This window comes from Sarcophilus harrisii, chromosome 4 (genome assembly GCF_902635505.1).
Source record: "Sarcophilus harrisii chromosome 4, mSarHar1.11, whole genome shotgun sequence".
In the NCBI taxonomy this organism is placed as follows: Eukaryota; Metazoa; Chordata; class Mammalia; order Dasyuromorphia; family Dasyuridae; genus Sarcophilus; species Sarcophilus harrisii.
Window position 1 is genome coordinate 88,626,115 of NC_045429.1, and position 16,623 is coordinate 88,642,737.

The 16,623-nt window shown below is 31.6% G+C and overlaps 1 protein-coding gene across 2 annotated transcripts in view; it reads right to left on the bottom strand.

Moving 5' to 3' along the window:
• The window catches only part of KCNT2 (potassium sodium-activated channel subfamily T member 2), a 542,167-nt gene that overhangs the window by 51,332 nt on the left and 474,212 nt on the right, over positions 1–16,623 (bottom strand). For both annotated transcript variants that reach the window (XM_031937081.1, XM_031937080.1), the window contains 3 exons: positions 5,197–5,298; positions 2,691–2,774; positions 1,212–1,340 (listed from right to left, as the gene is read on the bottom strand). In XM_031937081.1, the coding sequence (XP_031792941.1) occupies positions 1,212–1,340; positions 2,691–2,774; positions 5,197–5,298 (315 nt within the window). The remainder of the gene's footprint in view (positions 1–1,211; positions 1,341–2,690; positions 2,775–5,196; positions 5,299–16,623) is intronic.

The window sequence follows — 16,623 nt, forward strand, 5'->3', positions numbered from 1 at the left end:
TCCTTTTTACCTCACTATCTCTTATGTGCATCTCTCATTAATTAGTTTTTTCTAACTTGTGTACTTACAATATACCCTCCATTTTTCAAATGAAGCAAGAAAATATTAGATGTGAATAGATAATCAGAAATGCAAAAATAATTACTCTGGAATGTTCTGATAGGTAGTGTTAATTACCCTAGAATGTTAAATAAAATCTTTCTTTCAACAGAAGAGATGCCAATGATAAAGGCTATTAACTAACAAAAACATCTGTTTTCCCATTTTAATCAGTAATTGATGCTACTCAGAGAGCCAGAAAGCTATTTAATTTTTCCCAGGGGATATTTAAATAATGTGATAAATAGAACCATTTGATGAAGCTATAATCAAAATACTCAAAAAATTTTAAGTGTCCCAATGGTTGGCAAGTAATCTATATGACATGGATAAATCTTAGGTGTCTAGAACTTCTGCAGAGATCTAAGATGGTACAGATCCAATGAATCTGTCGTAGTCAAGAATTGTACCTTGGATATTTTATCAGGAATGCATTATAGAGTAGCTCCCCACTCTAGAAACGTGGACTTAATTCCTAAGATGAGTTAGTTCTCTATTAGGATAGCTGTAAGAACCTAAAAGTCAAGATTTAGTTGTGGTTCTGCTACTATCTGGATTACTTTGGCCAAGTCACTAACCTGAGCCTGAGAGGCTCCGAGTTTCTCATCTGTAAAAGAAGTGGGATGGGCTGAATGATGGCTAAGATATCTTTCTTCATGAACTTTCTGTAACCATCTTACTCATCTGAAATTTTCATCAATTAATGGAGATAAGATCATCTTTAATATCCCTTCGAGCATTCATATCCTATAGGATATCTAGGTGGGAGGTCCTAGAATTCAGATATTTCTTAGTTCTATTCTGGATTTTGGGAGCTGATCAAAACTAGAACTACAGGAAACTTTTAAAAATGAATTTGGAATGAAGATCTCAAAACCCCCCAAAACAGGTACTTGTCTTAGTTTTGAAATAATCATTTCCAAATTTCTATCTTACAGAATCCTAGCACGAATAGCCTATATATTGCACTTCTCCAGGAGTTTCTGAGTTTTCCCAGTTACCATAATTTCTTAATTAATTTCAATCCTATGACTAGATAAATACTAATTTTTAAATGTATAGAAACAAATTAAATGATATAAAAATGAAGAAATATACAAAATTGTCCAAACCTCAGATGTTCTAAGTTTTTGTGATTCGGTCCTGTAGATTCCAATGGGGATATCACCTGTAGAAGAACATAGCTTCTGATAAAGCCTGGCATATGTTCTGATCCATAGATCATCCTCTGTGATTTTCATCTAAAATATGGATAATAATGTATTCATATTTATTAAGATAATAAATATAGAGAGAAAAACATAATTTCATCACATCCCTTAAAAGTAACTCAGTTAAATGTATAAGAAATTTATTTTCTCAAGCAAAATGATATATTAATCTCTTGGGGTGCTAACCCAAAATACAGGTAAAATTAACTTTACAAATTAGACCATGGGAAAGTATATTTTGGAGATAATTAAAGGAAGCAAAAATTGCATGGAACAGAGAAACAGGAGACATTTTTTGTGTGGAAATAATTAACTGAGTAACCTTAGGCAAGCCATTAAATTGCTCTGTCTTAACCTTCCTCTGCTGCTGTATGGTGATTTTGTCACTATCCACACAACTAAAACAAATCAATCATGGAAATAATCTCAGTCATCAGTATTTGTTTTCATCATGGGAACTGTTGTAATTAAATTTGGTAATGGATTATGTTAGCGGAATTGACATTTAAAAAATGCAATGAAGCCAGTCTATATGATAGCACAGAAGTATTTGAAAAACTGTTCACTTTCTTAGTATCTTTTCTAGTCATTTGAATGTTTCCCTTTCCTGCTTCATGTTCTAGACTGTGACTGGATAGAATTAATGCTCAAACTGATACCTAGCAGTTTACAACTAAGTTTTACTAGTTCTGACTGATTTCTCTATAAAATATCAGGTGTGGTTGCTCACATCAAGAGTGATAAAGGACAATTATTTTGTTTAAATATTTTCTAGTGACTGAGCCTAGAAGAAATCCAAGTGAGTTGAAATATGATAAGGCAATAATATCCTTATTTTATTCACACCAAATCTTAATTACAACTGCTTTTGGTTTCTTACTTTTTGGAAGCAAGAAGAAATATAAAATATACAGGGATGAATTCAGAAAGGGGATGATCTCTTAGTTTCTATTATAATCGTATTTAAAATCAAAACAATATATTTCAAAACATAGGAAAACAGATTGCAGGTACATGAAAGTTGTCTTTGCTGTGTTTAGAATATTATTTTACTTGAACTACTCATTTAAACTTGAAACTTCCATTTGACAAATAGAAGGGTCAAACTAGAAAAAAACAAACATTTTTTCTAGAGTCTCTTCTGTATGTAAAATCAGATATGAGACCAGTTATCCAAATGCAAGAAACTGTATTATCAATTAAGATATTATTATTGCTGTGCCACATTTTTTTCTGACAATGCTCAAAAGAATATAAAATCAGATTTGGACAAACTTTTTAAAAAGTCAAAGATATATTATACTCATCTAAAGCTATTTGTAGTTACTAGATAGAACCTTTTATCTGTGGAATTTACTGATCATGATATTCTTAACTTACAGAACAAAGAAATCCTGATCCCGGTGTAGTATCCAATCCCAACAGAAGTCTGGTGATAGAAATCATATAATCCTTCACAAATGACTAAAAAAATAGATGTTAAAAAAGATTTACTGCACCTATGGGTCAGTAATTAAAATTTATTAGCATAAATATGTCTCAAACTACAGAATTTATCTTTTATTTTTTTGAAAATGTTTACTCATAATACATGATATTAAATGCTAACAAATAGTATGCTTTGGTAGTCTCTCTTCAAGCTTTGCAGCTAAAATTTTTGTTTATTGGTGGGTTTGGTGGGGGGTTTTTTAAGTTAGAAAATTAATTACCTGCTAGGATCTCTCAATATTCTTGAATATTATGAATGAAAATCAGGCAAGCTGGGAACTAATCATAGTAAACACTATAACAATAGACATACATAATCCTGCTGTAAACATACCTAATCATTTACTCCTATTAAATCTTCATGAATATAATTGGAAGGAATGTATACTGTAGTGACAAGTGGATTGTCTAACAGAATGTGGTATCAAGACAAATAACTATCACATATTAAGGATAACTTCAATCAATTCTCAAAGACCAAAGAGATGTCAAAATACATAGTAAAAGGAACAACTTCAGATATGGGATCCAGCAAGGTGCAGGAGAGAAAGTACTAGATTTCAAAACAGAAAAATTGGGTAATCCCAATTATCCTCTTCATTTCCTTGAAGAGGTCAGTTATCTTTCAACTTATGAAAGAGAGAGAGAGAGAAAGAGAGAGAAAGACAGAGAGAGACAGAGAGAGAGAGAGAGACAGAGACAGAGAAGTGTCCAATCCAGTTTTATAACTGCAATTCTTTCATTTTTGCTGTAATAATATGATATACAGCTCACCACTAGGAGAACAAGGGTATCCAGTTCAGCCTTCTCCTTGCTATATAGCCCCTCTCCTCAGATCATTTAACTTCTCTCAGCCTCAATTTCCTCAATAATATAGAGATAATAACAGCTACCTTACACGGTTATTATGATCAAATAACATAACAAATGTAAAGTATTCTGCAAAAATTAAAGGGCAATATAAAATCAAGCTATTTTGTTACTAGAGTTACTAGATAGAATTTAGTCTCTGACAAATTTAAAGGATATTTGGTGCCTAATCATGCTAACTGGATATGAGAAAGTATAAAATATTTCCCCCTCCCCCTTCTCCATGTGACCAGAGTTGCAAGATTATCTGAAACAGTGCCAATAGGCATGTCTTTGGGTAAAATTAGACAAAAATTCTGGAGTTAAGATGTTCATTTTTGTATCACTTTTTCCATTCTGATGTACAAAAACGATTACAATAATAGCTAGTGTTTATGGGGCCTTAAGCTTTACAAAGAACTTTACATATATCATATTATATGATTTCTACAATAGTCCTCTGAGTTAGATAATATGTTCATCCATGTTTTATAGAATAAGAAAACTGATTGTGAGAGAAATGTCTTGCTCAGATTTACTGAGCTACTAAGTCCAGATATGAACTCAGGTCTCCTTGACTCTCTAATCCTATACTCTATTCACTAAGCCTTATTACTGAATCTTTCAAAAGATAAATAAAACAAAAAAAAAATTTCAATAAAACTCTATTTATCAAAAGATAAATAAAACAAAAAATAGAACAATTTCAATAATACTCTAACAGAATATAGTTGTCAGTCCCAAGAAAGTGATAAACAGAATTCCCAACAGAAGCTGCTGTGTTTCTCCTATTTTAAAATTAATGTTACTAAATTCTATCAAAGTTATTTAATATTAAAAATCTGGCTGATTACCTAAAGAAATGAATATGAAATATTGTGGTTGTTTAGTATTGGCAGAAGCCAAAGATTATAAAAATAGATTTGAATAATAGGTGATCTCAATACAACTATTTGATTTGTATATTCTAATTTAATAATGGCATTCAGTAATTGGCCAAAATATACTAGTGAAAAGTCAACTATAATAATATTTCTAAAATATGTACAATTGATAAATGATTAGGATGTTGCTCCTTAACTACCTTCTAAACATGGATTTGCTATTTTCTTTAAGTTACTTTAGTGATTAAAGAGTAAGATGTTATTGATTTATTCCTTATTTGTTTACATGAGTTTGTTATTTATTGATTTTGAAGCTAAAACAACTTGAAATGAGAGAAAAACAATATTTTCCCTTTCTTATCACATAAAGAAAAGACACTAATGAAATTCTCAAAATTTGCTTTAAAAATCACAATTAAAGCAAAATATTCAGACACCCACCCGTCACAAAAAGTTCTATACATATTTCCAAAAAATAATATGTAACTTCCAAATGCTTTTTAAGCACTAAATTATGCCATTAATATATCTATGTCTAATGTGTTATTTGGTCATTGGACCTGCATTATTGATACTAATTTAGGTATAAGGAGAAATTGATATAAATGGTTCATTTCAGTGAAATCCCAGATCAAAGAATTTGCATATTTATAAAAATAACCTACCTGATACAAAAGTGTGTCCAACATACTGATGCTGAAAACTCTCCCAGCAGCAAAAGGCAGTCGAAACATAAATGCCAAATTAGAACCTCTCTCCCGTTCTTTCTGTTTACAAATTTAAAATGAAAATCATTTGTCAGTTCCATTTATTCCTCATACTTTAAGCATTTTACTTCCACACAAGGCAGATGAGACGTCTTTGTAAAGCAAACATTCTTAATCCAGACTTCCAGTTAAAAGAGACATGTGTTTTACTTAATCTTTCAAAATTATGATTCAAAATATATGATTATATATATATATAATGATTATACCATTATTCTGGTTCTAAGACAATATTTTAAATATTTTACTTTCTTTGATAATTGTTGGTCTAATATCAATTCTACTGATGTACTGAGTGACTGATTGTGCAAGAAGGTCTTTTAGGAGCTGGATATTCAAAAACAGGTAAGACATGATCATTACAATCAAGGAACTTGACACATGGTTGAAGTAATTGGTCAAATAAAAAAACTATTCATTAAAATAGACAGTCATGCATGTGCATAGGGAAACACACATGAGTTAGAGACTAAACAATGAACAAATTTATTTTGGACATTTTTTTTTATTATAGAAGTCTAGGAACTCACTACTAAGAGTCTAAAGATTAATTTTCAAAATAAGTGTGATTACTAGGACTGTTATATCAACTATAAGCCAACAGATTGAGATAGAATCCCTTTTTATTCAACCATTTTGAATTTCTGTAGTTAAATTATATATTTTCAGAAGTTTTACTCATGTAATTTCAAGATATCTCATGAAAACAACTAAAATTAACAGCTGGGTTTTTTAGGTTTTGTTTGTTTATTTTGTGCTTGTTGTTTTGTTTTGATCTTTCCTTTTTGTAACCAAAAAATAATCAATTTGATTGTTGGAGAATGGGCTTCTAAAAAAAAAATTATGTAGAAAATATCCTAACTAGAAATATGAACCAAAACACTTGATTTCCCTTAGCATAGAATTAAACACATAATTTTACATATTTTGTATAGCATAGCTATAAACATTATATACTTTATATATATATATATATATATATATATATAATTTACATATATATATATATTTCCCAGTTACATGTAAAAATAACACTTTGGTTATACATATACTATTTTCTTATGAATCACATGAAAAAAGAAAAATCAGAACAAAAGGGAAAAACCATGAAAGAGAAAAAAAAAAACAAACAAGAAAAAAGAAAAAAAAATTTAACATAGCAGATTTTGATTTACATTAAGTATCCATAGTTCTTTCGCTGGATGCAGATGGCATTTTTGATCCAAAGTTTCTTGGAATTGCCTTGGATTATTGAACTGCTGCTATAATTAATCATCATACCACATTGCAATTTTCTTGGTTTTGCATGTTTTCCTCAGCATCAGTTCATGTAAATTTGCTAAGCCTTTCTAAAATTAGCTTGTTCATCATTTTAATAGAATAATAATATTCTGTTACTTTATATACCATAATTTGTTCAGCCATTTCCCAATTGATGGACATCTACTTATTTTCCTATTCTTTACTGTTAGAAACTTCTTTGAACATATTGGTCCTTTTCCCTTCTCTAAGATTTCCTTGGGATACAAAACCAGTAATGGCAGTGCTGGATCAAAGAGTATACACAGTTTTATGGCATTTGGGCAGATAGTTACAAATTGCTCTCCAGAATGAATGGAACATTTCATAACTCTACTACTACTACAAAAAGTTATCAATATCTTTTTCCTATCATCTTAGCCAATTTGAGAGGGGTGAGGTGGTTCCTCAAAGGCGTTTTGTGTTTTTCAGGCCTGAAGTCAGGAGGACCAGAGTTCAAATTTGACCTCAGTCACTAAATATTTCCTGGCTGTGTGACCCTGGGCAAGTCACTTAATCCCAATTGCCTCAGGGAAAAAAAAACATGTTGATTAATTGGTAGACATAAACTTTGCATGTGTCTTGCATTTATTTTTCTATGTATATTCTATTTTCTTGCAATAGATTATGAGTTCCTCAAGGGCAGGAAGTTTTATTCCTTGTATTTGTATCATTAGCATGATAGTGCTAGGTGCATTTGCTATTCAGTCTTGTCAGTCATATATGACTCTTTGTGACCACATTTATGGTTTTCTTTGCAAAGATATTGGAGTGGTTTGCCATTTCCCTTTCCAGCTTAATAAACATGCAAATATATCTCACAGTCTTGTTCTTCCATCAAGTATTACATGATTGATCAATTTTTCAACAGATGAAAAAAATAAGAAAAACTTGAGAATGGTAAAATTGAAATATGAGTAAATGTATATATTGAGAGATATAATCACACAATATTGGAAGAAGGAAGTACAAAGCTATAAGATAAATGAAAACATATATAATACAATATAGTGGGGAAATTGTGAATGGAACCTTCTAAAAACAAGTACTGTGTAGATGTTTTCCATTTTTCTGCCTAAAGATAGCATTGTTTCACATGGGAAAAGATTTTACCATACCTTCTTCATGTGAGTAATGTTTACTTAAAGGCATTTTCAGTTATTCTACTTCCTCCAGAAATGTAACAAAGTGAAACAATTGATTTGACACTAGAAAAGAAACAATTTCATTTTCAATGTCTAGGATACCGCAGCTATGCATACACCATTTAAAAAATATAATGAAAAGAATAATTTAACTGATAATAGCATCTGAGCAGGAAAGTTTTGATAATTTTATATACTTTGCTTTTAATAACAATTTAGCTTAATTAAGCTTAGCTATTTTTTATTTTTCTTTATTTAGTTACTTTAATTTTTTTTTAGATTAGTGTGGTGATTTTAATGTGAGATCCTACTCTACATAGGAGTTTATTTTGAATTTATATGAAATATAAAAATCTAAAGATTATCATAGCTAATCTCAATTTGATATAATTAGTTTCCCTTTAATGGTTTTGCTAATATAAATAAGTTATATAAAAATAAGATTTTGCTGGGTCTCTACTAAATAAATCTCATTCTTTGCATGAGCAAAGCAAAGCAAAGCAAAAAAAGCACATAATTATTGTTACTTGAATGAATAAGAACTTTTAAGATATATATCTCTTTTAGCCTACAATTTAAGTATTGGTTTTTGAGTGTTTCCTGATTGAATTATTAAATAAAAGCCAATGATTATGTGTGTGTATGATTACACATATATCTATCTATCTCTCTATATATTATATGTATGTTACATCTATGTGTTATATTTCATATGAGTGTTATGTTTATGTGTTATGTGTTATATGTATATTTTTATACATAGTTAATATATGTATTATATTTTTATATACATATATGTTCACATAAACATAGATCTTTTAACTGTGTCAATACATACACACGTTTTTGTGTGAATAATTATAAACTGGAATTCTCAAAATGTCCATTTTTGGATTTATATTGAATCCCACCTATAAATAATAAGCCCCTGATGCATGATTGCTAATTTGGAAATGTAAGTATGGTGATATGATTTTGGGTCATAATACCTGGCATTTATGTAGCATTTTACATTTGCAAATATTTTTTATAAATTTTATTTTATTTTACCCATGCAACACCTTGACTGGTAGGTACTACTATCTTGATTCTACAAATTAGAAAACTGAGAAAACTTGAGATTGGTTTGTTGTTGTTGTTTGTCCTTCATTCTCAAAAAGGACTGTGACATCAGGGAAATAATGCCATGCAAAGGATCACATAATGAGTATCTGAAATTGGTTTTTCACTCAGGCTTATTGAATTCCAGATCTAAGATATATTCAGTAGATTAGCTACTTGCTGCTATTCAACTTTAAATGAATAAAAGACCAATCTTCCTACATGTAGCACTTAGCAAAAGACTTTGAACACTGGCTATTATTGAATGTCTGTTAGGTTTAATCAAATTTTCCAAAAATGTATATTAATTTTCAGTTTACTGGGATTAAAACTTCCAAATTATTTTGTCTCTACCCCTGCTGTTTTCTTTTGTTTCAGCTGAAGCATAATAAATTCTGCTCCATGCTTTTATATTTACTTTTTATGTATCTCTCTATTTCAAATGTGTTTCTTGTACACAACATATTGTAGGATTTTGTTTTTCTAATCCACACTACTATTTGCTTCCATTTTATGAGACCTCATTCAATTCACATTCACAGTTCTGATTACCACCTCTGTATTTCCCTCCATCTTATTATCTCTCTTGTATATACTTTTATTCTCTCTTTCCACCATGGCCTTTCTTGATAATGTTTTTAATCCACCCAATTCTTTTCCTGCCCTGTATTCTATCATCCCTCTATCCCTTCTCTTACCCCTTTCTTCAAGTGTTTTTGTCTGGCAGCTTGCAGTATTTTTTCATTGAGATTATAGTTCTTATAATATAGGAATATTGTGAAAATATTTCTTTGGGTTTTCCTTCTGGGATTTCTTTTTAAAGTTGATTAGTGAATTTGTTCAATGACTATTTCTCTCTGTGTTTCAAATATAGCAGGGCAGTTTTTCTTGATGATCTCTTGAAGAATGCTATCCAGACTTTGTTTTTTGGTCACGGACTTCAAGTAAAGCAATGATTTTTAAATTGTCTCTCCTAAATCTATTTTTCAGGTCAGTTATTTTTCCAATGAGGTATATAACATTTTTTTTCAATTTTTTCATTCTTTTTAGTTTGATTGTTGACGTCTTATGGAGGCATTAGCTTCCATTTGCCCCATTCCAGTTTTTAATGTGTGATTTTCTTCAATTAACTTCTTATTGTTTTTCTTATTTAATAAATTCTACTTTTGAAGGTGTTGTTTTCTTCACATATTTCTTTTTGCATTTGTCCAATTGCAGTTTTTAAGGAATTGCCTTCCTTTTCAAGATATTGACTCTTTCTTGCATATCTCTCATTTATTTTGTCATTTTTTCTTCTATCTCTCTTATTTGCCTTTTAAAATCTTTTACCAGCACTTCCAAGAAGCCTCTTTGGGCTTGAGACCAATTCATATCAACCTTTGAAATTTCCTCTGTGGACATTTTGTCCTCATCTAAGTTGGTGTTTTAGTTTTCCCTGTCACCATAGTAGCTTTTAATAGTCAAGGTTCTTTTCTGTTTCATGTTCATTTTTTTTCCTTTTCTTTTTTACTTTTATGATTGAGCTCTGCTTTTAGGATAAGGGGAGCTGTTTCCTGTGCAGCTCTATCTTGTCTCTATGCTCTTATTCCTAAATGATGTCTTTTCACATCTATCTTGGCTCTAATAACAGCCTCAATTTTACTGACAATTAAAGGGAAATAAGGGGAAAAGGTGGATGGAGAAGATAAGGGAGTCATTCTCATTCTAGGAGGAGTCAATGAGTTAAGGAATAGGTGCAGGATGAAGTAGAGGGTAGAATTAAAGTAGAGGAATGAGAAGGGATAAAAGTAGGATGAAAAGGGTAGTGAGGGAAAATAATAAGGAAAAAACTGAGCAACAAACAGTTATAGCTTACAATGTGAATTAGATGAGTTCACCCATAAAAATGGAAACAGATAATAGGCTAAAAATTAGAATTCAACAACATGTTGCTTTCAAGAAATATTATAAAAATGAGGTATGCACACAAGCATAAAAAAAATATTGAGAGTAGAATTTATTATGTAAAAATAGCAGGGATAGTAATCAGAATGGGGGCAGGGCAGAGCCAATATGGTGGAGAGTAGACAGGTATCTTTCTGACCTCTTCCAAGCTTTCCTCAAATAAGCAACAGATTAATCTTCTGAACTGATTTTGTAGTGACACAATTATTTGGAGTACAATACATATCCAGAAGAAGATATTTTGGAAAAATTTCAGAAAAGGTCTGTTTCAATCAGGAAGGGGGAAAGGCTGCTGACCCCAGACCATAAAGCAGGGAGCCTAGGGCAATGAGCTGGGATGGAAAGCCAGGGTGTTGTGCATCCACACAACAGGGGATCTACTGCAAGACTCTTAAAATATTCTGTCCTGTTTACAAGCCAATAGATCAGCAGAATAGCTGTAAGATTTCCAAAGCAAATACAAAAGGCAAACTGTAAGCTAATGAGCCTCAGAAGAATGCTGGACTTGGCCACCAGCACCAGAAGTCAGTCACCAGAACCATCTCCACGCAAACTAAAGTAGTTGTCACTCTTTTGTATTAAGCGCAAATCTCAACCTTTTTAAAAATAAACAAAAAAGCAAAAAGAATTCTGACCAGAGAAAGATTTATGGAAAAAGAGAAGAACAAATCTCAATCTCTGAGAATCCTAAAAGCATAGCAGCTCCAGATGAAGCCCAAAAAGGTAATATAAGTTGGTCTCTCACAAGTCTCTCTTGGAAGAATTCAAAAAGGATCTTAAAAGAGAATTAGAAGAAAAATGAGGAAAGGAAATGAAATCTATGCAAGAGAGTATGGAAAAGGAAAGCCAAAATTTATCTGAAGAAAATTCTTAAAAAATTGACTTGATGAAAGAAAAAAAGCATATAACTCCTTACAAAATAGATATGAAAAAGAAACCAATTCATTGAAAAACAGAATTTGTGAAATGGAAAAAAATGCAATGAACAAAATTCCTCAATTGGCCAAATGCAAAAGGAAATAACCTAACTGAAGAAAATAATTCATTAAAAATTAGAATTGAGCAAATGGAAATAATTGACTCAATAAACACTTCAAGAATCAATCAAACAAAACCAAAAAAATTAAAAAAGTGAAAAAAAATGCAAAATGCCTTATTGAAAAACAACTGACCTGAAAAATAGATCTAGGAGAGTAATCAGAACCCCAGACAAAATTAAAGCTAAAATATATGTAATAATAACAACAACAACAACAAAGTAGGGAAACTATATTATAAATCAGCCATGAATTGGTAAATTGGGAAAATTTGGAGATTAGAATGTAATGAAGGAGCATACTATCCACCTTTAAAAAAATGTACATAACTGGAAATAAGCATATTATGGTTTTACATATATTCTTATGATTATATATATATGTGTGTGTGTATATATATATATATATATATATATATATATATATATATATATATACATACATATACATTTGTTTATATCTGTGCTTAATTGTAACCTTTTGGGGAAATGGGGTGGGGTGTAAAAGGTAAAAAATGCCCAGCAGAGAATAAAAGGAAACCTGTAAGGAAGCAAAGAAAAGATTAACAGTTCTGAACACAATGAATAGTTTTTATTATATAGGCTTTCTTGAAATAAAAATCTATTGCTTTATATTTAGTTTTTCATATTATATGTTCATGGAAATGTTCTTTTTTTCTTTCTTATTTTGTATTTAAGTTTAATGTAATAAATAAAAAGTTCCATAGATAGTAAAGTCTTCAACAAAAAGTTGGATATGACAGAACAACAATGGAGGTGGGGCCTGTATGTAAAACTCAGCCGACTGAATTTAATTTTGTCGCCATTCTCAGACTAATGGATTCCCTGACATTGGTCAGATTTTATCATGTCCAGCCTTTGACTATTATGTAAATGTCCCAAACTTTCCCCAAAATATTCCCAAGCTTTCTCTGTTGATTTTGGCTTGGTACACAAGCAAACTATATTGTGAAATTCTGAGAAGTCTTTAACCCCTCCCACCTGCAAGTTGACCATTTCTTCTGTCTAATTTCTTCCACCTGCAGCACTGCTATTACCTCTGCTTAGTAGCTTGCATAAACCCTGTTCCCAGGACAACTCCTTTAGACTGATTAAAAACCTAAATTTTGCTATTTTGACTATATTGAGAGAGAGAGAGAGAGAAAGAGAAAGAGAAGGAGGGAGGGAAGGGAGAATTGATTGTCAGCATTCCTGCCTACTAGTCCAGTAGTAAGAAAAGTGGGTAAAGTGAAGATTATTTGGTGATCTTTAGGTAAATAGGTGTTTATACACCTTTCTGATGTGAACCACAATGATGTTATTAATTATAGATCAAAGGCAGCAGATTTTTTCTTAGCAATCAAGAATCAGTATATAAAAATTTCTGAATAGACATTATTGGTCCAGTACATATACATAACAAAAAAGTCAATTTAGATATGATATCCAGAGTTACTAACAAAAACAACAAAGAACTGAGTGTCTTCCTTCCAAAAAAAAATGTGAAGGTGAAAGGAAATTCCCAGAAAGAGAAAATGGATCATGTTAATATTTTTGCCTATATTAATAATCAACCATATGAAGAACAAAATGTGTGTTGATTTTTCTTAAATACTAAAATAAAAGGTAGAAAATTAATACTATCCAACTTTCTTTATCAAGGATAATGTTATTCTTTGATAGAATAAAAGTGCTTCAAAGTGAAAATAAAACAAAAAAAAAAATTTAAAGAACCAGAAGTGAATTTATTCTAGGGTCAAGAAATTGGATGATGAAGAAAGGATCTAGTGATACATAACAGAAGTTGTTAGTGTTATTGACAAAAAGGTGATCTTCTTGACATGTAAAAAGATACTAAAGTCAAGAGCAAAAACAACTGAGAATAAAATATTATTCATAGAATTTATCAAAAGATGGGAGGTTATGAGAAATATTGCCTCATAAGTCGGGGAAAAATCACTTCATAAAATTTTGGAAAAGGACATTATAAAGCCAGATTTTCAAGAGGATATATAAGAATAATAGACTAAAATATTAAAAGTTTCTTCAAGATTTCTGTAACAAACTTTTCTCCTTTGATAAGTATAGAGTCGCCCTATATTTGGACTAGATTTAACATTACAGCCTGGGCGGGGATGGGGAAGGAGGGGTCGGAGTCAAGATGGTGGAAAGCAGACATGACTTTCTGTGACTTCCTCTGACCTTCTCTCAAAGCAACAACAGATTAAGCTTCTAAACTGGTTTTGAAGTCAAAGAACCCACAAATATTTGGAGTACAACACATTCCCAGAAGAAGATACCTTGGAAGAATTTCAAGACAGATGTGTTTCAGAGGGACAGTGGGACAGTCTGCCAAGCCCAGACCACAGCAAAGAGAGACTGGGGAAAGGAGCTGGGGGGAGTCATAGCATTACAGCTTCCATGCACTTGGGAATCTTCTGTGACCCTCTTAGACTGCTCTGTCCTGGTTGCAAGCAGGTGGTTTGACAGATTTGCTACAACAAGCAAATTGTAAGTCACTGAGCCCTGGTAGAATTCTGGGCCTAGATTACCAAGCACCTGAAAAGAGTCACCAGAACTGTCCCAGTGCAATCTAATGCAGCCGTCTCTCCTTTGCACTGAGAAGACTTCAAGCCTTGAAAAATGAGTAAATAAACAAAAAAAAATGAGTAAAAAAAAAAAAACTTTTACAATAGACAGCTTTTATGGAGAGAAGGAGAACAGACCTCAAATCCTGAGGTTTCTAAAAGCAAAGCAACTCCAGATAAAGCCCCAAAGGGAGATATGAACTGGTCTCCATTTCACAAGGCTTCCTTGGAAGATTGCATAAAGGTTCTTAAAAGAGAGTTATAAGAAAAATGGGGAAAGGAAATGAAATCATTGCAAGACGGAATTGAAAAAGCATATATTGCCCTAAAAATAGATATGAAAAAGATACCAATTCACTGAAAAACAAAATTTGTGAAATGGAAAAAAACCAATTCAACTGGCCAATTACAAAATAATACACTAAAAATTAGACTTGAACAAATGGAAATGAATGACTCAATAAGACCTAAAGAATCAGTCAAACAAAAAAAAATGGAAAAAAAAGAAGAAAATGTGAAATACCTCCTAGGAAAAATAACTCACCTGGAAAATAGATCTAGGAGAGACAGTCTAAGGATTACTGGACTTCCTGAAAGGCATGATGGAAAAAAGAACCTAGACATTATCTTACAGAAAAGCATATCATAGAATCAGAAGGTAAAATAACCATTGAAATAATTCACTGATCACCTCCTGGAAGAGACCCCAAAATTAAATCTCCAATGAATAGTGTGACTAAATTTTAGAATTGTTGCACCAAGAAAATCATATTGCAAGCAGCCAGAAAAAAAACAATTTAAATACCAAGGAGCTACAGCGAGGATAACACAGAACCTAGCAGCTTCTACCTTAAAGGATCAATCGGCCTGGAATCTAACATTCTGAAAAGCAAAGGAACTTGGATTTCAGCCAAGAATAAGCTATCCAGCTAAAATGAGCATTATCTTTCAAAGAAGAAGATGCACATTCAATGATATAAGGGAATTTCACCTATTTCCAATGAAAAGATGTGAACTGAACAGAAAATTTGATCTGCAAACACAGAACTCAAGAGATACATAAAAAGGCAAAAAAGAAAGAACTCTTTAGAACTATATTTCTTTTATCAGTATACATAGAACATGTGGATTTAATTTGATTTTTTATGATATTATGAAAAAGAAACCTCTGTGGAAATGAGATCTTACTGGAAAAAGAACAGAAAAGAAGGTAAAATAAGGAAAAATACATCTCTTGAAGAGGCAAAGAAGACCCATTATAACTGAGAGAAAGGAGGGAGGGGGGTGAGCATTATGTGAATCTTACTCTCATAAGATTTGGCTCAAAGAGAGAATATCAGATGTATTTGGTTTCACAGAGAAACTTGTATCAGCTAAATTGGAAGTGTGAGGGGAAAAGGAGAAAAGAAAGGGAAACACTAATAGAAGAAAAAACAGATGTATTAGGGGAAAGGTGTAAAAAAGAGTGAGAAGTTCTGAAGGGGAAGGATTGGTTGATGGAGGTGGTTAACAAAAGCAAAATACTGGGGAGGAGTGAAAGGGGAAAGGAAAGAGGAAAACATAACTTAGGGTAAATAAGATAGCAGGAAATACAGAATTAGTAGAACTGTGAATGGAAATGGGATGCACTCTCCCATAAAAAAGGAAGTGGATAGCAGACTGGATTAAAAGCCAGAAACCTATAATATGTTGTTTGTAAGAAACACATTTGAATCCTGGTGATACATACAGAGTGAAGATAAAGGGCTGAAACAGAATCTGTTATGCTTTAAGTGAAGAAAAAAAAAAAAAAAGCAGGGGTAGCAATCCTGATCTCAGAGCAAGCAAAATCAAAAATTGATCTAATTAAAAGAGATAAGGAAGGCAAATATACTTTAATAAAGGGTACCATAAATAATGAAGCAATATCAATACTAAACATATATGCACAACTGGTGTACTATCCAAATTCCTAGAGGAGAAGTTGTGAGAGGTGCAAGAAGAAATGCAAAGCAAAACTATACTAGTAGGGATCTCAAACTTCATCTCTCAGAACTAGATAAATTGAACCACAAAATAAATAAGAAAGAAGTACAGGAGGTAAACAAAGTGTTAGAAAAGTTAGGTATGAAAGATCTTTGGAGAAAATTGAATGGAGACAGAAAGGAATTTATATTTTCTCAGCAGTCCATGAAACCTATACAAAAAATTGACCATGTATTGTTGGAGCATA